The 23233-nt window shown below is 39.0% G+C and overlaps 4 protein-coding genes across 4 annotated transcripts; all 4 read left to right on the top strand.

The window, feature by feature from the left end:
* Window positions 1-447: 447 nt before the first annotated feature.
* On the top strand, window positions 448-3629 carry LOC128473770 (acrosin-like). Its single transcript, XM_053456008.1, has 5 exons — window positions 448-712; window positions 1862-2108; window positions 2469-2734; window positions 2954-3099; window positions 3267-3629. Exons 1-5 carry the CDS (start codon window positions 448-450, stop codon window positions 3528-3530), a joined length of 1188 nt encoding a protein of 395 aa, XP_053311983.1. The 3' UTR covers window positions 3531-3629.
* Window positions 3630-8598: 4969 nt separating this feature from the next.
* On the top strand, window positions 8599-10876 carry LOC128473771 (acrosin-like). The gene is made up of 5 exons (XM_053456009.1): window positions 8599-8668; window positions 9022-9220; window positions 9583-9848; window positions 10068-10213; window positions 10387-10876. Exons 1-5 carry the CDS (start codon window positions 8599-8601, stop codon window positions 10648-10650), a joined length of 945 nt encoding a protein of 314 aa, XP_053311984.1. The 3' UTR covers window positions 10651-10876.
* A 3699-nt stretch (window positions 10877-14575) lies between these two features.
* LOC128473188 (acrosin-like) lies at window positions 14576-16783 on the top strand. The gene is made up of 5 exons (XM_053455279.1): window positions 14576-14703; window positions 15056-15254; window positions 15617-15882; window positions 16102-16247; window positions 16421-16783. Exons 1-5 carry the CDS (start codon window positions 14634-14636, stop codon window positions 16682-16684), a joined length of 945 nt encoding a protein of 314 aa, XP_053311254.1. The 5' UTR covers window positions 14576-14633; the 3' UTR covers window positions 16685-16783.
* Window positions 16784-20613: 3830 nt separating this feature from the next.
* Window positions 20614-22948, top strand: LOC128473186 (acrosin-like). The gene is made up of 5 exons (XM_053455277.1): window positions 20614-20741; window positions 21094-21292; window positions 21655-21920; window positions 22140-22285; window positions 22459-22948. The coding sequence occupies exons 1-5, from the start codon at window positions 20672-20674 to the stop codon at window positions 22720-22722; spliced, it is 945 nt and encodes a 314-aa protein (XP_053311252.1). The 5' UTR covers window positions 20614-20671; the 3' UTR covers window positions 22723-22948.
* The last annotated feature ends 285 nt before the right edge of the window (window positions 22949-23233 follow it).

Raw genomic sequence — 23233 nt, forward strand, 5'->3', positions numbered from 1 at the left:
AAAAACCTACAGACAGGATCGTCCCTGTGAAGCATGTCCAAGAGGACCAGAAGGGGCCACAAAGCCAGAGGGACTATCATGAAAAGCCACTTTTTATACAACAAAACTCCATGAAGAGCTACTGCATGAGCTCATATAACCAAGTACATACATGATATCCATGCACACACACACATACATATTCATGCCCACACACAAACATACAAACAGAATATGACAACCATGTGCATCCATACAAAGATATCCCCACATATATTCATACACACACAGCAGTATACACACTGACAGCTCCTACCTGCAGAGCATCTCTTCCTGTTAATGGCTGGGAATCCTTGCCTTTTCCTTACATGCAGAACCATGAAGCCTCCCTTTTAACTTCTTCCATTTTAACTGCAGCATGTGACAGCTGAAGGAGCTTCTTACTGGTAGATCCTGTCACAGGATCACATGACAGGAAGTTGGAAAACTGAGTCTGCCATCTCTGATGCCTGTCTGATGGAGTCTGTGTCTTGGCAAATACCCCTGCTGGAAGAGGAGCCCCATACAGCAAGTGAGTCTCCATCTACACCCTCACCTCACCCACCCAAGTACTGGACAGATGCTTCAACTACACTGCAGCAGGTGGGGCCCCAACCGCCAGGGCTCCGGAGCAACTGCCCCATTTGCCCCATTGTTAGGCTCAGTGTAAAGGAGTGTGAATATCTGTATATGAGTAAGTGTATTTTGCTAAAGTGTATGTAGGTTTGTATAAATATATCTATAAATAATTATATATATGTGTATATATATATATATATATATATATATATATATACACACACTAAACCGTTTACACAGTTTAATTAACTGTTAGAAATTTCTAGTTGTAACTTGATTGCAAAAGGGTTCTCTAACGATCAATTAGCCTTTTGAACTTGGATTAAACAAGTCATCTGAACACAGGAGTGATGGGAGTGATAAATGGCCTCTGTACGCCTATGAAGATATTTCATTACAAATCTGCTGTTTCCAGCTACAATAGTCATTTACAACATTAACAGCGTCTGCACTGTATTTCTGATCCATTTCATGTTATTTTAATGGACAAAATTAGCTTTTCTTTTAAAAACAGGGACATTCCTGTGACCCCAAACTTCCATGATCCATGCTTTATTGCTTAATACTTATATATATAAGGGTAAATAGAATAAACAAACACAGGGTACTCGTTTCAATGACTTCCTTTAATTGCATTTAATGATCACTTTTTGTATTATGAAAGCAGCAAATTAATAGTTTTTATTAAATGATAGAGAAGAAGCACAATTTTTTCTTGCATTTTTCTTGCCTTGATCCTTAATGTGTGCCTGTGATTGGCTGAGATTCATTATTTTGTGACCTAGTAGAGGCCTTGACAATGTCATAATACACACAGGTACACATATTCTATGCAGCCTGTGCATAAGATGACAGCTTTTTAGTGCACAGCACTAACCATGAAGCTGTTCCTAATCGGATTTATAATTTGGGCTCTTTTCATTGTTTCTGGGAGCTCTGAAGATGGAGGTGAGTTTATTACAGAGAATTTGGCATCAGAAGCTTTAAGGAAAATATAAAGCAGAGATTGTTACCATTAACATTGCAATTTATGGATGTTATAGTTTTATAGCTTATTCTATTATAATTAAATATTTAACCCCCCTTTCATCCTTTATACTAATTTAAACAGGTTGTTGCCTAACTGTCAAATAGTTTTAAATCTCACATATTATATAAAATGTGAATCCTGGATTATTAATATTCTGTTAATACCAATAAATTCAATCTTAGTTTATTCTTTAAAAATATAAAGGAGTAAAATTGTTTGTGTGTTATTTTACTTTAAACCAAAATCTCCTGTTTCTCAAATGTCTTGTCCTTTCCGTTTCAGTCTGTGGAAACAGACCCCTAGTGCAGGATTTCCGTGGCTCCCGCGTGGTTGGGGGAAAGGATGCGGAGCCCGGTAACTGGCCCTGGACAGTGAGTATCCAGGAGGAAATCGACAAAGAGTATTTTCATTTATGCGGAGGTGTCGTCCTGAATCCTTCATGGGTTCTGACAGCTGCCCATTGTTTTAAGGATATCGGCAAGTAAGTAACTTAATTTTTTTATGGCAGAAAGTGCAGAATTAGTACGGTCTAGGAGACAGGAGCCAGTGCGTATTGCAATACAAATAACTGTAATCTTTTAATTGAAACATTTAACATAAATCCCATAACCAGAACCCTAGTCATCTATTCTTTAGGAGAAACCATGGATATGCTTATTTCCTGAATATATGCATAATACACGACTATTTTTGGGGAAATTCAAACCCTTGACTTTATGTGGGGACTCATTCCTTTATGACATAACACAAAAACAAACACAGCATGTGTTCTGGTTAATATGGTATTTATTAATGCTTGAAAAAGTAAGATAACTAATAAAATGTACCTTGGTTTATTCAGTGAATATTTTTCCTGGAGACTTGTGTTTGGCGCCAACCAACTATCACAGATGGGGACAAAGGTTCAGATCCGTACCATAACAGAAAAGATTCAGCATGAGAAATATGATCCTGAAACGGAGAGCAACGACATTGCTTTGCTTAAGCTGAACAAGCCCATCATATTTGACGACTACACTCAGCCAGCGTGTCTCCCTGCCAAACAGGCGATTCTGAGTAAAATGGAAGACTGCTACATCGCAGGCTGGGGTGTCATTGAGGAAGGATGTAAGCACAGCTTTATACGTAGATTTTGTACATATCTATAGACTTTCTCCCTTTCCATGGATTTCGTGCCTTTCTGGACTTTGGGAGCAGGTGGCCCCATTGTAAGTGTGGTGGGAGGCACATGGGGTGGTAGAGGGCACGGAGTCCATTTGTAGGTTTCTATTCGTCCAAAGATTTCTGAGGGCAGCTCTGCATTTAATAACTCTTTTTTCTCTTCAGCTACTGAAGCATCAGACATCCTCCAGGAAGCTCCTGTGAACCTGATTCCAGTGGAACGCTGCAACAGCCCAACCTGGTATAACGGAGCTTTGGGTAACTACAACCTCTGTGCTGGATATGAACAGGGAGGCATCGATAGCTGCCAGGTAAGCCAATTTTCCCCATGTCATTTTTTACTCAGTGATGATGCATTAATGTTTTCAACATCCTGGGCAGTACTTGTTTTCTAAAAATGTGCTGAGGAACAGCTGGGGTAATGGTAATTATTTAAAGTCTTTATTAAGGAATGTTTTCTTTTCTTTGAATCATGCAGGGTGACAGTGGTGGACCGTTGATGTGCAAAAGACACAAAACTAAGTTTTACACTGTGGTTGGCATAACCAGCTGGGGCTCCGGCTGTGGCCAGAAGCAAAACCCTGGCATCTACACCTCGACCCAGTTCTACCTCGAGTGGATCTTTAAACACCTCAACGACGAGAAGAAACCTGCATCAAAATCTCTGAAGATGAAGGCCGCTAAAAAAATCTGGCCAAAATTAGCCGAAAAACTCGGCAAAGCTGGCAAGAAGACCAATTAATTTTAGGGTGCTCCAGAAATAGAAGAATCCATCAAATCTGGGCCATCTCCTCTACAAGAGAGAATAACATGTCAGCGATGAGTAGACTTGATTGTGTTAGCCGAAAAACTCGGCAAAGCTGGCAAGAAGACCTATTGATTTTAGGGTGCTCCAGAAATAGAAGAATCCATCAAATCTGGGCCATCTTCTTTACAATAGAGAATAACATGTCAGCGACGTGTAGACCTGATTGTGTAGATAAGTAAGCTAATAAATAGGAAAGCATAAAAAAGACGTGTACGTGTGATTACTTTAGAATGCTGTGGACATAGTTTATTTTCTTGAATGTGTATTGCTAAGGATTGGCTAGTATGTATATAAATGTTACTGAATTATAGCCTACTTTTTCTTTGATATTTAAACAGCAAGCGTCTGCATAGCCACACAGGACATTTTACCAAATTAACAGTATTTATATATATTTATATATATATATATATATATATATATATATATATATATATATAGTCAATGGCCACTGTATTAGGTACACCTTGCTAGTACCGGGTGGACTCCCTTCCGCCTTCATAACTGCTTTTTTTTCTTCATGGCATCACCACCAGCCTGAACCTTACAAGACAGGATGGATCCATGCTTTCATGTTGTTTACGCCAAAGTCTGAATTTTGCAGCTGTGATTGAGACTCTTCTGACCAGGCATCATTCTTCCAGTCTTCCATTGTCTGATTTTGGTGAGCCTGTTTGAATAGTAGTCTCAGTTTCCTGTTCTTAGCAGACAGGAGTGGCACCCGGTATGGTCTTCTGCTGCTTTAGCCCATCTGTTTCAAGGTTCAAGGTGTTGTGCGTTCAGCGATGATATTCTGCATACCTTGATTGTAACGAGTGGTTATTTGAGTTACTGTTACCTTTCTGTCATCTCGAACCAGACTGCCCATTCTCTGACCTCTAAAATCAAGAAGGCATTTTCATCCACACAACTGCCACTCATTGGATATTTTTTTCTCTTTTGCGGACCATTCTCTGTAAACGGTAGAGATGGTTGTCCGTGAAAATCTCAGTAAATCAGCAATTAAACAGGTGAACCTAATAAAGTAGCCAGAGTGCGTATATATATATATATATATATATATATATATGTACATATATATATATATATATATATATATATATATATATATACATATCTGTGTGTGTAATCTCATCTGCTTCATAGTGTGTCCCTGAATGTCAGAATAAAATGTCACCCTATCTGACACACTGACCAAATGTGCTGAGAGCCTCAGACAGCACTCCATATTCTGCAGTGTGCGGCCCCCTGGATATGCCTGGTCACATGAGCATAAAACCATAATGGGCAGCCTTGAATATCCAGTCTTAAAGTGCCAGGGCAGCCTAGTCATCCCCAGTACAGTCCTTACTTCACCTGTGTGTTTTAGGAGACAACACTCACTACCCTCTAATACTTAAGTTTATAGCAAAACATTATAAGGAAAAAGTGTATTTAGATATGCACTAATGTTGATGCGGCCAAAAAACACCACCGTCTCCCAGGAGAGTGCCTTCATAATCACATATACAGAGAACTGCTATGTATCTAGATGGTGAACACTGCTGGATTGTCACACATTTTAAGCATAACTGATTTTCTTTCTGTCTACTGATTTTGCACGTACAGTGCTTTCATAGATGACATGAAATGCACCATATCTGTAAACATTTATTTTACCCTTGTTTTATTTTAATATGTTTGTTTCTCCTTTGTCCCAGTTTTTTGTATATCAACATCTACTACAGATGAAGTGGTATTCCATTTTAGAGGTGGAGCATATCATTTAAATAACAATCACATTGACTCTGTTATTAGTTTTCCATTACTGTGATATCGTATTTGCTCGATTATAAGACGAGGTTTTTTTCAGAGCAAATGCTCTGAAAAATACCCCTCGTCTTCTAATCGGGGTCGTCTTCTAATCAGACCTCAAATAGAGGTCTGATTAGGAGACTAAGATCAAGATCCCCCGCACCGCTGCAGGGGACCTGGATCCTCCTATCGTCGCCCCCCCCCCAATTTAACGCCCCCCCCCCCACACTTACCGGTGCTTCCGGAGGTGAAGTTGGCAGCGGGGGTTTGTATGCGTCCGTCGCAAATACCTTCCACGACTGTCAGAGATCAGAGTTCCCCGCACCGGTGCGGGGAACTCTGATCTCTGACAGCCGGGGAAGGTATTTGCGACGGACGCATACAAACCCCCGCTGCCAACTCCACCTCCTTCCGGCTGCCGCGGAATGAGACGTCAACCCGCTGCCCCGGCAATACAGCAGGAAATTGGAAGCACCGGTAAGTAAGTGTGTGTGTGTGTGTGTGTGTGTGTGTGTGTGTGTGTAGGGCATTTCTGGAATGCCTTATACCCCTATATGCCACTCTGGCACTTAGGGGGTTAAAAGGCATATTATGGGGCAGAGTGGCATATAGGGAGGTATAAGGCATTTCAGGAGGCAGAGTGGCGTTAAGGGGGCATTTAATAGAGCACTCTGCCTCCTGAAATGCCTTATACCTCCCTATATGCCACTCTGCCCCATAATATGCCTTTTAACCCCCTAAATGCCAGAGTGGCATATAGGGGTATAAGGCATTTCTGGAGGCAGAGTGCTCTATACAATGCCTTTTAACTCCCTTAATGCCACTCTGCCTCCTGGAATGCCTTATACCTCCCTATATGCCACTCTGCCCCATAATATGCATTTTAACCCCCTAAATGCCAGAATGGGATATAGGGGTATAAGGCATTTCTGGAGGCAGAGTGGCACATAGGGGGTCAAAAGGCATACCATGGGGCACAGTGGCATATAGAGGGTTAAAAGGCATATCATGGGCCACAGTGCCATATTGGTGTGGCAAGCCTGGGGGCAGATGTGCGTAACTGGGGGACAGGTTGGAAAATACAAGAAATAAAAACAAAAAAAATATATTTTTCTCAATCATAGCTTTTATTAAAAAAAATAGTTTACATGAATTAACATTTACTGGTAAAACTTTTTTCCTTTAGGGTCGTCTTATATTCAGGCTTTTTCTTTTTTTCCTAAGTTAATATTCAGATTTTGGGGGGTCGTCTTATAATCAGGGTCGTCTTATAATCGAGCAAATACGGTAATTCACCAGTAATCCCTTCATATATCTGTAGAAGTGAGAAACAAAATTGAAAGGTAGATTTTCACTGTCATTAACTACAACTGCATAATTGCTATTTAGAAAATTGTCTATCACTGTTCTATTCAAATTTGTACTCTGAGGAGATGTCTGTAACAACTAATAATATATGGTTTGTCTATTTTACAAATATAGAATATAAGAAAAACAAAATCTTAATATTTCAGTATTATCTATAAGGGGTGTCTTTCTCATAACAGATGGTATCTGGGAACTGTATGCAGGAATTCTAGAAAATCATAAGATGTCCTATATTTTAAGTTTTCATAATTTTCCAATGAAAAATGCTGTTTGAATGTTAAATAAATTACAGAGCATGTGACAAAAACTCTAATTAAAGCCATAAGGTCTCTAATTGGGATAGATTTGTCAATAAATGAGTTATCTTGTGTATTCATTATGAATGCATCAATTAGATTTCTACCCTAGGTTTCAGACAATCAGAGGTTGATAACAAAAAGGTAGATAATGAAACAACCACGATTATTTTTACAGTCAATGACTGTGTTGTCAAACTTTGCAATGTTAAGGGGTACTGTTTTATGCAGCCATAGGCAGCCAGAACACAATTCACCTGTTTACAGATATGGTGCATTTCATGTCATCTATGAAAGCACTGTACGTGCAAAATCAATAGACAGAAAAAAAATCAGTTATGCTTAAAATGTGTGACAATCCAGCAGTGTTCACCATCTAGATACATAGCAGTTCTCTGTATATGTGATTATGAAGGCACTCTCCTGGGAGACGGTGGTTTTTTTTGGCTGCATCAACATTAGTGCATATCTAAATACACTTTTTCCTTATAATGTTTTGCTATAAACTTAAGTATTAGAGGGTAGTGAGTGTTGTCTCCTAAAGCACACAGGTGAAGTAAGGACTGTACTGGGGATGACTAGGCTGCCCTGGCACTTTAAGACTGGATATTCAAGGCTGCCCATTATGGTTTTATGCTCATGTGACCAGGCATATCCAGGGGGCCGCACACTGCAGAATATGGAGTGCTGTCTGAGGCTCTCAGCACATTTGGTCAGTGTGTCAGATAGGGTGACATTTTAAGTAAGTATATTTTGCTAAAGTGTATGTAGGTTTATATAAATATATCTATAAATAATTATATATATGTGTATATATATAAATATATATATATATATATATATATATATATATATATATATATACACACACTAAACCGTTCACACAGTTTACTCACTGTTAGAAAATGTTCTAGTTGTATCTTGATTGCAAAAGGGTTCTCTAACGATCAATTAGCCTTTTGAACTTGGATTAAACAAGTCATCTGAACACAGGAGTGATGGGAGTGATGGGAGTGATGGGAGTGATAAATGGCCCCTGTTCGCCTATGAAGATATTTCATTACAAATCCGCTGTTTCCAGCTACAATAGTCATTTACAACATTAACAGCGTCTGCGCTGTATTTCTGATCCATTTCATGTTATTTTAATGGACAAAATTTGCTTTTCTTTTAAAAACAGGAACATTCCTGTGATCCCAAACTTGCATGATCCATGCTTTATTGCTTTATACTTATATATATAAGGGTAAATAGAACAAACAAACACAGGGTACTCGTTTCAATGTCTTCCTTTAATTGCATTTAATGATCACTTTTTGTACTGTGAAAGCAGCAAATTAATAGTTTTTATTAAATGATAGAGAAGAAGCACATTTTTTTCTTGCATTTTTCTTGCCTTGATCCTTAATGTGTGCCTGTGATTGGCTGAGATTCATTATTTTGTGACCTAGTAGAGGCCTTGACAATGTCATAATACACACAGGTACACATATTCTATGCAGCCTGTGCATAAGATGACAGCTTTTTAGTGCACAGCACTAACCATGAAGCTGTTCCTAATCGGATTTATAATTTGGGCTCTTTTCATTGTTTCTGGGAGCTCTGAAGATGGAGGTGAGTTTATTACAGAGAATTTGGAATCAGAAGCTTTAAGGAAATATAAGGCAGAGATTGTTACCATTAACATTGCAATTTATGGATGTGTTATAGTTTTATAGCTTATTCTATTATAATTAAATATTTAACCCCCCTTTCATCCTTTGTACTAATTTAAACAGGTTGTTGCCTAACTGTCAAATAGTTTTAAATCTCACATATTAAATAAAATGTGTATCCTGGATTATTAATATTCTGTTAATACCAATAAATTCAATCTTAGTTTATTCTTTAAAAATATAAAGGAGTAAAATTTTTTGTGTGTTATTTTACTTTAAACCAAAATCTCCTGTTTCTCCTTTCCGTTTCAGTCTGTGGAAACAGACCCCTAGTGCAGGATTTCCGTGGCTCCCGCGTGGTTGGGGGAAAGGATGCGGAGCCCGGTAACTGGCCCTGGACAGTGAGTATCCAGGAGGAAATCGACAAAGAGTATTTTCATTTATGCGGAGGTGTCGTCCTGAATCCTTCGTGGGTTCTGACAGCTGCCCATTGTTTTAAGAATATCAGCAAGTAAGTAACTTAATTGTTTTATGGCAGAAAGTGCAGAATTAGTACGGTCTAGGAGACAGGGGCCAGTGCGTATTGCAATACAAATAACTGTTATCTTTTAATAGAAACATTTAACATAAAACCCATAACCAGAACCCTAGTCATCTATTCTTTAGGAGAAACCATGGATATGCTTATTTCCTGAATATATATGCATAGTACACAACTATTTTTGGGGAAACTCAAACCCCTGACTTTATGTGGGGACTCATTCCTTTATGACATAACACAAAAACAAACACAGCATGTGTTCTGATTAATATAGTATTTATTAATGCTTGAAAAAGTAAGATAACTAATAAAATGTCCCTTGGTTTATTCAGTGAATATTTTTCCTGGAGACTTGTGTTTGGCGCCAACCAACTATCACAGATGGGGACAAAGGTTCAGATCCGAACTATAAAAGAAAAGATTGAGCATGAGAAATATGATCCTGAAACGGAGAGCAACGACATCGCTTTGCTTAAGCTGAACAAGCCCATCATATTTGACGACTACACTCAGCCAGCGTGTCTCCCTGCCAAACAGGCGATTCTGAGTAAAATGGACGACTGCTACATCGCAGGCTGGGGTGTCATTGAGGAAGGATGTAAGCACAGCTTTATACGTAGATTTTGTACATATCTATAGACTTTCTCCCTTTCCATGGATTTCGTGCCTTTCTGGACTTTGGGAGCAGGTGGCCCCATTGTAAGTGTGGTGGGAGGCACATGGGGTGGTAGAGGGCACGGAGTCCATTTGTAGGCTTCTATTCGTCCAAAGATTTCTGAGGCCAGCTCTGCATTTAATAACTCTTTTTTCTCTTCAGCTACTGAAGCATCGGATATCCTCCAGGAAGCTCCTGTGAACCTGATTCCAGTGGAACGCTGCAACAGCCCAACCTGGTATAATGGTGCTTTGGGTAACTACAACCTCTGTGCTGGATATGAACAGGGAGGCATTGATAGCTGCCAGGTAAGCCAATTTTCCCCCACATGTCCTTTTTTACTCAGTGATGATGCATTGTTAATGTTTTCAACATCCTGGGCAGTACTTGTTTTCTAAAAATGTGCTGAGGAACAGCTGGGGTAATGGTAATTATTTAAAGTCTTTATTAAGGAATGTTTTCTTTGCTTTGAATCACGCAGGGTGACAGTGGTGGACCGTTGATGTGCAAAAGACACAAAACTAAGTTTTACACTGTGGTTGGCATAACCAGCTGGGGCTCCGGCTGTGGCCAGAAGCAAAACCCTGGAGTCTACACCTCGACCCAGTTCTACCTCGAGTGGATCTTTAAACACCTCAACGACGAGAAGAAACCTGCATCGAAATCTCTGAAGATGAAGGCCGCTAAAAAAATCTGGCCAAAATTAGCCGAAAAACTCGGCAAAGCTGGCAAGAAGACCAATTAATTTTAGGGTGCTCCAGAAATAGAAGAATCCATCAAATCTGGGCCATCTCCTCTACAAGAGAGAATCACATGTCAGCGATGAGTAGACTTGATTGTGTTAGCCGAAAAACTCGGCAAAGCTGGCAAGAAGACCTATTGATTTTAGGGTGCTCCAGAAATAGAAGAATCCATCAAATCTGGGCCATCTTCTTTACAATAGAGAATAACATGTCAGCGACGTGTAGACCTGATTGTGTAGATAAGTAAGCCAATAAATAGGAAAGCATAAAAAAGACGTGTCCGTGTGATTACTTTAGAATGCTGTGGACATAGTTTATTTTCTTGAATGTGTATTGCTAAGGATTGGCTAGTATGTATAAAACTGTGTACTGAAATATAGCCTACTTTTTCTTTGATATTTAAACAGCAAGCGTCTGCATAGCCACACAGGACATTTTACCAAATTAACAGTATATATATATATATTTATATATATATATATATATATATATAGTCAATGGCCACTGTATTAGGTACACCTTGCTAGTACCGGGTGGACTCCCTTCCACCTTCATAACTGCTTTTTTTTCTTCATGGCATCACCACCAGCCTGAACCTTACAAGACAGGATGGATCCATGCTTTCATGTTGTTTACGCCAAAGTCTGAATTTTGCAGCTGTGATTGAGACTCTTCTGACCAGGCATCATTCTTCCAGTCTTCCATTGTCCGATTTTGGTGAGCCTGTTTGAATAGTAGTCTCAGTTTCCTGTTCTTAGCAGACAGGAGTGGCACTCAGTATGGTCTTCTGCTGCTTTAGCCCATCTGTTTCAAGGTTCAAGGTGCTGTGCGTTCAGCGATGATATTCTGCATACCTTGATTGTAACAAGTGGTTATTTGAGTTACTGTTACCTTTCTGTCATCTCGAACCAGACTGCCCATTCTCTGACCTCTAAAATCAAGAAGGCATTTCCGTCCACACAACTGCCACTCATTGGATATTTTTTTCTCTTTTGCGGACCATTCTCTGTAAACGGTAGAGATGGTTGTCCATGAAAATCTCAGTAGATCAGCAATTAAATATATATATATATACATATATATATATATATATATATATATATATATATATATATATATACGCACTCTGGCTACTTTATTAATTTTAATAATTTTAAAAAATCAATAGACAGAAAAAAATCAGTTATGCTTAAAATGTGTGACAATCCAGCAGTGTTCACCATCTAGATACATAGCAGTTCTCTGTATATGTGATTATGAAGGCACTCTCCTGGGAGACGGTGGTGTTTTTTGGCTGCATCAACATTAGTGCATATCTAAATACACTTTTTCCTTATAATGTTTTGCTATAAACTTAAGTATTAGAGGGTAGTGAGTGTTGTCTCCTAAAACACACAGGTGAAGTAAGGACTGTACTGGGGATGACTAGGCTGCCCTGGCACTTTAAGACTGGATATTCAAGGCTGCCCATTATGGTTTTATGCTCATGTGACCAGGCATATCCAGTAGTGATGGGAAGTTCGGATCATTAAAGTGAATCGGATCATTTCGATTCGTTCACTGAAATGATCCGATTCATGATCCGGATCTTCGGATCACTCAGTGTGCCTGCACGGAGTTACTGTTTTCCAGTAACTCCGTGAAGGCACACTAACGATTGGCCCCGCCCCTTTCATTATGAATCCTCCCCCCTGCCTCCAGTGATGTCAATGAAGGCAGAGAGTCGTTCAAAGATTCGGATCTTACAGGGATCCGAATCTTACAGTGATCCGGATCACTGTAAGATCCGGATTACTGTAAGATCCGGATCATTGTAAGATCCGGATCATTGTAAGATCCGGATCATTGTAAGATCCGGATCTTTGAACGACTCTCTGCCTTCATTGGCATTCTAATCATTCAGAGAATGTCACCATACTGTTATAAATAAATACATTAATAATCACTGCCCCCAGGATTTACATTCCCCTTTACCTGCAACTGCACCTTAAGCTAACTTTATTAAATTAATCCTCACCATTAAATTAACCCTAAACACCCCATCAACCATGACTGCCCCTAAAATTAACCCTTAACACCCCATCAACCATGACTGCCCCTAAAATTAACCCTTAACACCCCATTAAGCATAACTGCCCCCAAATTAACCCTAAACACCCCATTAAGCATAACTGCCCCTAAATTAACCCTAAACACCCCGTTAAGCATAACTGCCCCCAAATTAACCCTAAACACCTCATTAAACATAACTGCCCCTAAATTAACACTAAATACCCCATTAAGCATAACTGCCCCTAAATTATCCCTAAACACCCCATTAAGCATAACTGCCCCTAAATTAACACTAAAGACCCCATCAACCATACCAATTTATTAGGTAATTTATCTGGAGTATATGCAATTAATTTAGGGGCAGTTATGGTTAATGGAGTATTTAGGGTTAATTTCAGGGGCCGTTATGGTTAATGGGATCTTTACGGTTAATTTCAGGGGCAGTTATGGTTGATGGGGTATAAGGGTTAATTTTATGCTGATGACTGAGGGTTAATTTAATTTATTTAATAAAGTTAACTGTAGGTGCAGTTATAGGTAAATGGGGGCAAACTCAGGGGAATCTAAATCCTGGGGGCAGTGTGAACATTATTAATGTATTTATTTATAAAAGTATGGTATCAGTAATATTCTCTGAATGATTCGAATCTCTGTAAGATTCGGATCCTTGTAAGATCCGGATCCCTGTAAGATTCGAATCATTCGACTCTTCGGTTCATTCGACTCTTCAGTTCATTCGACTCTTCGGTTCATTCGACTCTTCGGTTCATTCGACTCTTCGGATCATTCGAATCTTTGAACGAGTCTCTGACTCTATGAGTCATCCTTCCTGTGTGAATTAATGAGCTGTAACCTGACCCCAGAGTCTGTGGCTGAGTGCTCTGCAGATGACTCACAGCTCTAGGATCAGGTTACAGCTGCATGATTCACAGACTGAACCGCTACAAATGAATCGTTCAGTCTAGTGAACCGATTCATCCGGATCACTAAAAAGAACCGGATCAAATGAACGATTCGTTCATGATCCGGACATCACTAATATCCAGGGGGCCGCACACTGCAGAATATGGAGTGCTGTCTGAGGCTCTCAGCACATTTGGTCAGTGTGTCAGATAGGGTGACATTTTAAGTAAGTATATTTTGCTAAAGTGTATGTAGGTTTATATAAATATATCTATAAATAATTATATATATGTGTATATATATAAATATATATATATATATATATATATATATATATATATATATATATACACACACTAAACCGTTCACACAGTTTACTCACTGTTAGAAAATTTTCTAGTTGTATCTTGATTGCAAAAGGGTTCTCTAACGATCAATTAGCCTTTTGAACTTGGATTAAACAAGTCATCTGAACACAGGAGTGATGGGAGTGATGGGAGTGATGGGAGTGATAAATGGCCCCTGTTCGCCTATGAAGATATTTCATTACAAATCCGCTGTTTCCAGCTACAATAGTCATTTACAACATTAACAGCGTCTGCGCTGTATTTCTGATCCATTTCATGTTATTTTAATGGACAAAATTTGCTTTTCTTTTAAAAACAGGAACATTCCTGTGATCCCAAACTTGCATGATCCATGCTTTATTGCTTTATACTTATATATATAAGGGTAAATAGAACAAACAAACACAGGGTACTCGTTTCAATGTCTTCCTTTAATTGCATTTAATGATCACTTTTTGTATTGTGAAAGCAGCAAATTAATAGTTTTTATTAAATGATAGAGAAGAAGCAGATTTTTTTCTTGCATTTTTCTTGCCTTGATCCTTAATGTGTGCCTGTGATTGGCTGAGATTCATTATTTTGTGACCTAGTAGAGGCCTTGACAATGTCATAATACACACAGGTACACATATTCTATGCAGTCTGTGCATAAGATGACAGCTTTTTAGTGCACAGCACTAACCATGAAGCTGTTCCTAATCGGATTTATAATTTGGGCTCTTTTCATTGTTTCTGGGAGCTCTGAAGATGGAGGTGAGTTTATTACAGAGAATTTGGCATCAGAAGCTTTAAGGAAAATATAAGGCAGAGATTGTTACCATTAACATTGCAATTTATGGATGTTATAGTTTTATAGCTTATTCTATTATAATTAAATATTTAACCCCCCTTTCATCCTTTGTACTAATTTAAACAGGTTGTTGCCTAACTGTCAAATAGTTTTAAATCTCACATATTAAATAAAATGTGTATCCTGGATTATTAATATTCTGTTAATACCAATAAATTCAATCTTAGTTTATTCTTTAAAAATATAAAGGAGTAAAATTTTTTGTGTGTTATTTTACTTTAAACCAAAATCTCCTGTTTCTCCTTTCCGTTTCAGTCTGTGGAAACAGACCCCTAGTGCAGGATTTCCGTGGCTCCCGCGTGGTTGGGGGAAAGGATGCGGAGCCCGGTAACTGGCCCTGGACAGTGAGTATCCAGGAGGAAATCGACAAAGAGTATTTTCATTTATGCGGAGGTGTCGTCCTGAATCCTTCGTGGGTTCTGACAGCTGCCCATTGTTTTAAGAATATCAGCAAGTAAGTAACTTAATTGTTTTATGGCAGAAAGTGCAGAATTAGTACGGTCTAGGAGACAGGAGCCAGTGCGTATTGCAATACAAATAACTGTTATCTTTTAATAGAAACATTTAACATAAAACCCATAACCAGAACCCTAGTCATCTATTCTTTAGGAGAAACCATGGATATGCTTATTTCCTGAATATATATGCATAGTACACAACTATTTTTGGGGAAACTCAAACCCCTGACTTTATGTGGGGACTCATTCCTTTATGACATAACACAAAAACAAACACAGCATGTGTTCTGATTAATATAGTATTTATTAATGCTTGAAAAAGTAAGATAACTAATAAAATGTCCCTTGGTTTATTCAGTGAATATTTTTCCTGGAGACTTGTGTTTGGCGCCAACCAACTATCACAGATGGGGACAAAGGTTCAGATCCGAACTATAAAAGAAAAGATTGAGCATGAGAAATATGATCCTGAAACGGAGAGCAACGACATCGCTTTGCTTAAGCTGAACAAGCCCATCATATTTGACGACTACACTCAGCCAGCGTGTCTCCCTGCCAAACAGGCGATTCTGAGTAAAATGGACGACTGCTACATCGCAGGCTGGGGTGTCATTGAGGAAGGATGTAAGCACAGCTTTATACGTAGATTTTGTACATATCTATAGACTTTCTCCCTTTCCATGGATTTCGTGCCTTTCTGGATTTTGGGAGCAGGTGGCCCCATTGTAAGTGTGGTGGGAGGCACATGGGGTGGTAGAGGGCACGGAGTCCATTTGTAGGCTTCTATTCGTCCAAAGATTTCTGAGGCCAGCTCTGCATTTAATAACTCTTTTTTCTCTTCAGCTACTGAAGCATCGGATATCCTCCAGGAAGCTCCTGTGAACCTGATTCCAGTGGAACGCTGCAACAGCCCAACCTGGTATAATGGTGCTTTGGGTAACTACAACCTCTGTGCTGGATATGAACAGGGAGGCATTGATAGCTGCCAGGTAAGCCAATTTTCCCCCACATGTCCTTTTTTACTCAGTGATGATGCATTGTTAATGTTTTCAACATCCTGGGCAGTACTTGTTTTCTAAAAATGTGCTGAGGAACAGCTGGGGTAATGGTAATTATTTAAAGTCTTTATTAAGGAATGTTTTCTTTGCTTTGAATCACGCAGGGTGACAGTGGTGGACCGTTGATGTGCAAAAGACACAAAACTAAGTTTTACACTGTGGTTGGCATAACCAGCTGGGGCTCCGGCTGTGGCCAGAAGCAAAACCCTGGAGTCTACACCTCGACCCAGTTCTACCTCGAGTGGATCTTTAAACACCTCAACGACGAGAAGAAACCTGCATCGAAATCTCTGAAGATGAAGGCCGCTAAAAAAATCTGGCCAAAATTAGCCGAAAAACTCGGCAAAGCTGGCAAGAAGACCAATTAATTTTAGGGTGCTCCAGAAATAGAAGAATCCATCAAATCTGGGCCATCTCCTCTACAAGAGAGAATAACATGTCAGCGATGAGTAGACTTGATTGTGTTAGCCGAAAAACTCGGCAAAGCTGGCAAGAAGACCTATTGATTTTAGGGTGCTCCAGAAATAGAAGAATCCATCAAATCTGGGCCATCTTCTTTACAATAGAGAATAACATGTCAGCGACGTGTAGACCTGATTGTGTAGATAAGTAAGCCAATAAATAGGAAAGCATAAAAAAGACGTGTACGTGTGATTACTTTAGAATGCTGTGGACATAGTTTATTTTCTTGAATGTGTATTGCTAAGGATTGGCTAGTATGTATAAAACTGTGTACTGAAATATAGCCTACTTTTTCTTTGATATTTAAACAGCAAGCGTCTGCATAGCCACACAGGACATTTTACCAAATTAACAGTATATATATATATATATTTATATATATATATATATATATATATATATATATATACAGTCAATGGCCACTGTATTAGGTACACCTTGCTAGTACCGGGTGGACTCCCTTCCACCTTCATAACTGCTTTTTTTTCTTCATGGCATCACCACCAGCCTGAACCTTACAAGACAGGATGGATCCATGCTTTCATGTTGTTTACGCCAAAGTCTGAATTTTGCAGCTGTGATTGAGACTCTTCTGACCAGGCATCATTCTTCCAGTCTTCCATTGTCCGATTTTGGTGAGCCTGTTTGAATAGTAGTCTCAGTTTCCTGTTCTTAGCAGACAGGAGTGGCACTCAGTATGGTCTTCTGCTGCTTTAGCCCATCTGTTTCAAGGTTCAAGGTGTTGTGCGTTCAGCGATGATATTCTGCATACCTTGATTGTAACAAGTGGTTATTTGAGTTACTGTTACCTTTCTGTCATCTCGAACCAGACTGCCCATTCTCTGACCTCTAAAATCAGGAAGGCATTTCCGTCCACACAACTGCCACTCATTGGATATTTTTTTCTCTTTTGCGGACCATTCTCTGTAAACGGTAGAGATGGTTGTCCATGAAAATCTCAGTAGATCAGCAATTAAATATATATATATATACATATATATATATATATATATATATATATATATATATATATACGCACTCTGGCTACTTTATTAATTTTAATAATTTTAAAAAATCAATAGACAGAAAAAAATCAGTTATGCTTAAAATGTGTGACAATCCAGCAGTGTTCACCATCTAGATACATAGCAGTTCTCTGTATATGTGATTATGAAGGCACTCTCCTGGGAGACGGTGGTGTTTTTTGGCTGCATCAACATTAGTGCATATCTAAATACACTTTTTCCTTATAATGTTTTGCTATAAACTTAAGTATTAGAGGGTAGTGAGTGTTGTCTCCTAAAACACACAGGTGAAGTAAGGACTGTACTGGGGATGACTAGGCTGCCCTGGCACTTTAAGACTGGATATTCAAGGCTGCCCATTATGGTTTTATGCTCATGTGACCAGGCATATCCAGTAGTGATGGGAAGTTCGGATCATTAAAGTGAATCGGATCATTTCGATTCGTTCACTGAAATGATCCGATTCATGATCCGGATCTTCGGATCACTCAGTGTGCCTGCACGGAGTTACTGTTTTCCAGTAACTCCGTGAAGGCACACTAACGATTGGCCCCGCCCCTTTCATTATGAATCCTCCCCCCTGCCTCCAGTGATGTCAATGAAGGCAGAGAGTCGTTCAAAGATTCGGATCTTACAGGGATCCGAATCTTACAGTGATCCGGATCACTGTAAGATCCGGATTACTGTAAGATCCGGATCATTGTAAGATCCGGATCATTGTAAGATCCGGATCATTGTAAGATCCGGATCTTTGAACGACTCTCTGCCTTCATTGGCATTCTAATCATTCAGAGAATGTCACCATACTGTTATAAATAAATACATTAATAATCACTGCCCCCAGGATTTACATTCCCCTTTACCTGCAACTGCACCTTAAGCTAACTTTATTAAATTAATCCTCACCATTAAATTAACCCTAAACACCCCATCAACCATGACTGCCCCTAAAATTAACCCTTAACACCCCATCAACCATGACTGCCCCTAAAATTAACCCTTAACACCCCATTAAGCATAACTGCCCCCAAATTAACCCTAAACACCCCATTAAGCATAACTGCCCCTAAATTAACCCTAAACACCCCGTTAAGCATAACTGCCCCCAAATTAACCCTAAACACCTCATTAAACATAACTGCCCCTAAATTAACACTAAATACCCCATTAAGCATAACTGCCCCTAAATTATCCCTAAACACCCCATTAAGCATAACTGCCCCTAAATTAACACTAAAGACCCCATCAACCATACCAATTTATTAGGTAATTTATCTGGAGTATATGCAATTAATTTAGGGGCAGTTATGGTTAATGGAGTATTTAGGGTTAATTTCAGGGGCCGTTATGGTTAATGGGATCTTTACGGTTAATTTCAGGGGCAGTTATGGTTGATGGGGTATAAGGGTTAATTTTATGCTGATGACTGAGGGTTAATTTAATTTATTTAATAAAGTTAACTGTAGGTGCAGTTATAGGTAAATGGGGGCAAACTCAGGGGAATCTAAATCCTGGGGGCAGTGTGAACATTATTAATGTATTTATTTATAAAAGTATGGTATCAGTAATATTCTCTGAATGATTCGAATCTCTGTAAGATTCGGATCCTTGTAAGATCCGGATCCCTGTAAGATTCGAATCATTCGACTCTTCGGTTCATTCGACTCTTCAGTTCATTCGACTCTTCGGTTCATTCGACTCTTCGGTTCATTCGACTCTTCGGATCATTCGAATCTTTGAACGAGTCTCTGACTCTATGAGTCATCCTTCCTGTGTGAATTAATGAGCTGTAACCTGACCCCAGAGTCTGTGGCTGAGTGCTCTGCAGATGACTCACAGCTCTAGGATCAGGTTACAGCTGCATGATTCACAGACTGAACCGCTACAAATGAATCGTTCAGTCTAGTGAACCGATTCATCCGGATCACTAAAAAGAACCGGATCAAATGAACGATTCGTTCATGATCCGGACATCACTAATATCCAGGGGGCCGCACACTGCAGAATATGGAGTGCTGTCTGAGGCTCTCAGCACATTTGGTCAGTGTGTCAGATAGGGTGACATTTTAAGTAAGTATATTTTGCTAAAGTGTATGTAGGTTTATATAAATATATCTATAAATAACTATATATATGTGTATATATATAAATATATATATATATATATATATATATATATATATATATACACACACTAAACCGTTCACACAGTTTACTCACTGTTAGAAAATTTTCTAGTTGTATCTTGATTGCAAAAGGGTTCTCTAACGATCAATTAGCCTTTTGAACTTGGATTAAACAAGTCATCTGAACACAGGAGTGATGGGAGTGATGGGAGTGATGGGAGTGATAAATGGCCCCTGTTCGCCTATGAAGATATTTCATTACAAATCCGCTGTTTCCAGCTACAATAGTCATTTACAACATTAACAGCGTCTGCGCTGTATTTCTGATCCATTTCATGTTATTTTAATGGACAAAATTTGCTTTTCTTTTAAAAACAGGAACATTCCTGTGATCCCAAACTTGCATGATCCATGCTTTATTGCTTTATACTTATATATATAAGGGTAAATAGAACAAACAAACACAGGGTACTCGTTTCAATGTCTTCCTTTAATTGCATTTAATGATCACTTTTTGTATTGTGAAAGCAGCAAATTAATAGTTTTTATTAAATGATAGAGAAGAAGCACATTTTTTTCTTGCATTTTTCTTGCCTTGATCCTTAATGTGTGCCTGTGATTGGCTGAGATTCATTATTTTGTGACCTAGTAGAGGCCTTGACAATGTCATAATACACACAGGTACACATATTCTATGCAGTCTGTGCATAAGATGACAGCTTTTTAGTGCACAGCACTAACCATGAAGCTGTTCCTAATCGGATTTATAATTTGGGCTCTTTTCATTGTTTCTGGGAGCTCTGAAGATGGAGGTGAGTTTATTACAGAGAATTTGGCATCAGAAGCTTTAAGGAAAATATAAGGCAGAGATTGTTACCATTAACATTGCAATTTATGGATGTTATAGTTTTATAGCTTATTCTATTATAATTAAATATTTAACCCCCCTTTCATCCTTTGTACTAATTTAAACAGGTTGTTGCCTAACTGTCAAATAGTTTTAAATCTCACATATTAAATAAAATGTGTATCCTGGATTATTAATATTCTGTTAATACCAATAAATTCAATCTTAGTTTATTCTTTAAAAATATAAAGGAGTAAAATTTTTTGTGTGTTATTTTACTTTAAACCAAAATCTCCTGTTTCTCCTTTCCGTTTCAGTCTGTGGAAACAGACCCCTAGTGCAGGATTTCCGTGGCTCCCGCGTGGTTGGGGGAAAGGATGCGGAGCCCGGTAACTGGCCCTGGACAGTGAGTATCCAGGAGGAAATCGACAAAGAGTATTTTCATTTATGCGGAGGTGTCGTCCTGAATCCTTCGTGGGTTCTGACAGCTGCCCATTGTTTTAAGAATATCAGCAAGTAAGTAACTTAATTGTTTTATGGCAGAAAGTGCAGAATTAGTACGGTCTAGGAGACAGGGGCCAGTGCGTATTGCAATACAAATAACTGTTATCTTTTAATAGAAACATTTAACATAAAACCCATAACCAGAACCCTAGTCATCTATTCTTTAGGAGAAACCATGAATATGCTTATTTCCTGAATATATATGCATAGTACACAACTATTTTTGGGGAAACTCAAACCCCTGACTTTATGTGGGGACTCATTCCTTTATGACATAACACAAAAACAAACACAGCATGTGTTCTGATTAATATAGTATTTATTAATGCTTGAAAAAGTAAGATAACTAATAAAATGTCCCTTGGTTTATTCAGTGAATATTTTTCCTGGAGACTTGTGTTTGGCGCCAACCAACTATCACAGATGGGGACAAAGGTTCAGATCCGAACTATAAAAGAAAAGATTGAGCATGAGAAATATGATCCTGAAACGGAGAGCAACGACATCGCTTTGCTTAAGCTGAACAAGCCCATCATATTTGACGACTACACTCAGCCAGCGTGTCTCCCTGCCAAACAGGCGATTCTGAGTAAAATGGACGACTGCTACATCGCAGGCTGGGGTGTCATTGAGGAAGGATGTAAGCACAGCTTTATACGTAGATTTTGTACATATCTATAGACTTTCTCCCTTTCCATGGATTTCGTGCCTTTCTGGACTTTGGGAGCAGGTGGCCCCATTGTAAGTGTGGTGGGAGGCACATGGGGTGGTAGAGGGCACGGAGTCCATTTGTAGGCTTCTATTCGTCCAAAGATTTCTGAGGCCAGCTCTGCATTTAATAACTCTTTTTTCTCTTCAGCTACTGAAGCATCGGATATCCTCCAGGAAGCTCCTGTGAACCTGATTCCAGTGGAACGCTGCAACAGCCCAACCTGGTATAATGGTGCTTTGGGTAACTACAACCTCTGTGCTGGATATGAACAGGGAGGCATTGATAGCTGCCAGGTAAGCCAATTTTCCCCCACATGTCCTTTTTTACTCAGTGATGATGCATTGTTAATGTTTTCAACATCCTGGGCAGTACTTGTTTTCTAAAAATGTGCTGAGGAACAGCTGGGGTAATGGTAATTATTTAAAGTCTTTATTAAGGAATGTTTTCTTTGCTTTGAATCACGCAGGGTGACAGTGGTGGACCGTTGATGTGCAAAAGACACAAAACTAAGTTTTACACTGTGGTTGGCATAACCAGCTGGGGCTCCGGCTGTGGCCAGAAGCAAAACCCTGGAGTCTACACCTCGACCCAGTTCTACCTCGAGTGGATCTTTAAACACCTCAACGACGAGAAGAAACCTGCATCGAAATCTCTGAAGATGAAGGCCGCTAAAAAAATCTGGCCAAAATTAGCCGAAAAACTCGGCAAAGCTGGCAAGAAGACCAATTAATTTTAGGGTGCTCCAGAAATAGAAGAATCCATCAAATCTGGGCCATCTCCTCTACAAGAGAGAATCACATGTCAGCGATGAGTAGACTTGATTGTGTTAGCCGAAAAACTCGGCAAAGCTGGCAAGAAGACCTATTGATTTTAGGGTGCTCCAGAAATAGAAGAATCCATCAAATCTGGGCCATCTTCTTTACAATAGAGAATAACATGTCAGCGACGTGTAGACCTGATTGTGTAGATAAGTAAGCCAATAAATAGGAAAGCATAAAAAAGACGTGTCCGTGTGATTACTTTAGAATGCTGTGGACATAGTTTATTTTCTTGAATGTGTATTGCTAAGGATTGGCTAGTATGTATAAAACTGTGTACTGAAATATAGCCTACTTTTTCTTTGATATTTAAACAGCAAGCGTCTGCATAGCCACACAGGACATTTTACCAAATTAACAGTATATATATATATATTTATATATATATATATATATATATATATATACAGTCAATGGCCACTG

Source organism: Spea bombifrons, chromosome 2, assembly GCF_027358695.1.
Source record: "Spea bombifrons isolate aSpeBom1 chromosome 2, aSpeBom1.2.pri, whole genome shotgun sequence".
Taxonomy (NCBI): Eukaryota; Metazoa; Chordata; class Amphibia; order Anura; family Pelobatidae; genus Spea; species Spea bombifrons.

Bases quoted from the DNA above. Each gene is read 5' to 3' on its own strand.
- LOC128473770 (XM_053456008.1), top strand. From the start codon at position 448: ATGACAGGAAGTTGGAAAACTGAGTCTGCCATCTCTGATGCCTGTCTG. The intron at 713-1,861 runs GTAAGTGTATTT...GTTATTTTACTT, and splicing joins GTGTGAATATCTGTATATGA to TAAACCAAAATCTCCTGTTT. The intron at 2,735-2,953 runs GTAAGCACAGCT...TTTTCTCTTCAG, and splicing joins GGGTGTCATTGAGGAAGGAT to CTACTGAAGCATCAGACATC.
- LOC128473771 (XM_053456009.1), top strand. From the start codon at position 8,599: ATGAAGCTGTTCCTAATCGGATTTATAATTTGGGCTCTTTTCATTGTT. The intron at 8,669-9,021 runs GTGAGTTTATTA...TTTCCGTTTCAG, and splicing joins TGGGAGCTCTGAAGATGGAG to TCTGTGGAAACAGACCCCTA. The intron at 10,214-10,386 runs GTAAGCCAATTT...TGAATCACGCAG, and splicing joins GAGGCATTGATAGCTGCCAG to GGTGACAGTGGTGGACCGTT.
- LOC128473188 (XM_053455279.1), top strand. From the start codon at position 14,634: ATGAAGCTGTTCCTAATCGGATTTATAATTTGGGCTCTTTTCATTGTT. The intron at 14,704-15,055 runs GTGAGTTTATTA...TTTCCGTTTCAG, and splicing joins TGGGAGCTCTGAAGATGGAG to TCTGTGGAAACAGACCCCTA. The intron at 16,248-16,420 runs GTAAGCCAATTT...TGAATCACGCAG, and splicing joins GAGGCATTGATAGCTGCCAG to GGTGACAGTGGTGGACCGTT.
- LOC128473186 (XM_053455277.1), top strand. From the start codon at position 20,672: ATGAAGCTGTTCCTAATCGGATTTATAATTTGGGCTCTTTTCATTGTT. The intron at 21,293-21,654 runs GTAAGTAACTTA...TGGTTTATTCAG, and splicing joins TGTTTTAAGAATATCAGCAA to TGAATATTTTTCCTGGAGAC. The intron at 22,286-22,458 runs GTAAGCCAATTT...TGAATCACGCAG, and splicing joins GAGGCATTGATAGCTGCCAG to GGTGACAGTGGTGGACCGTT.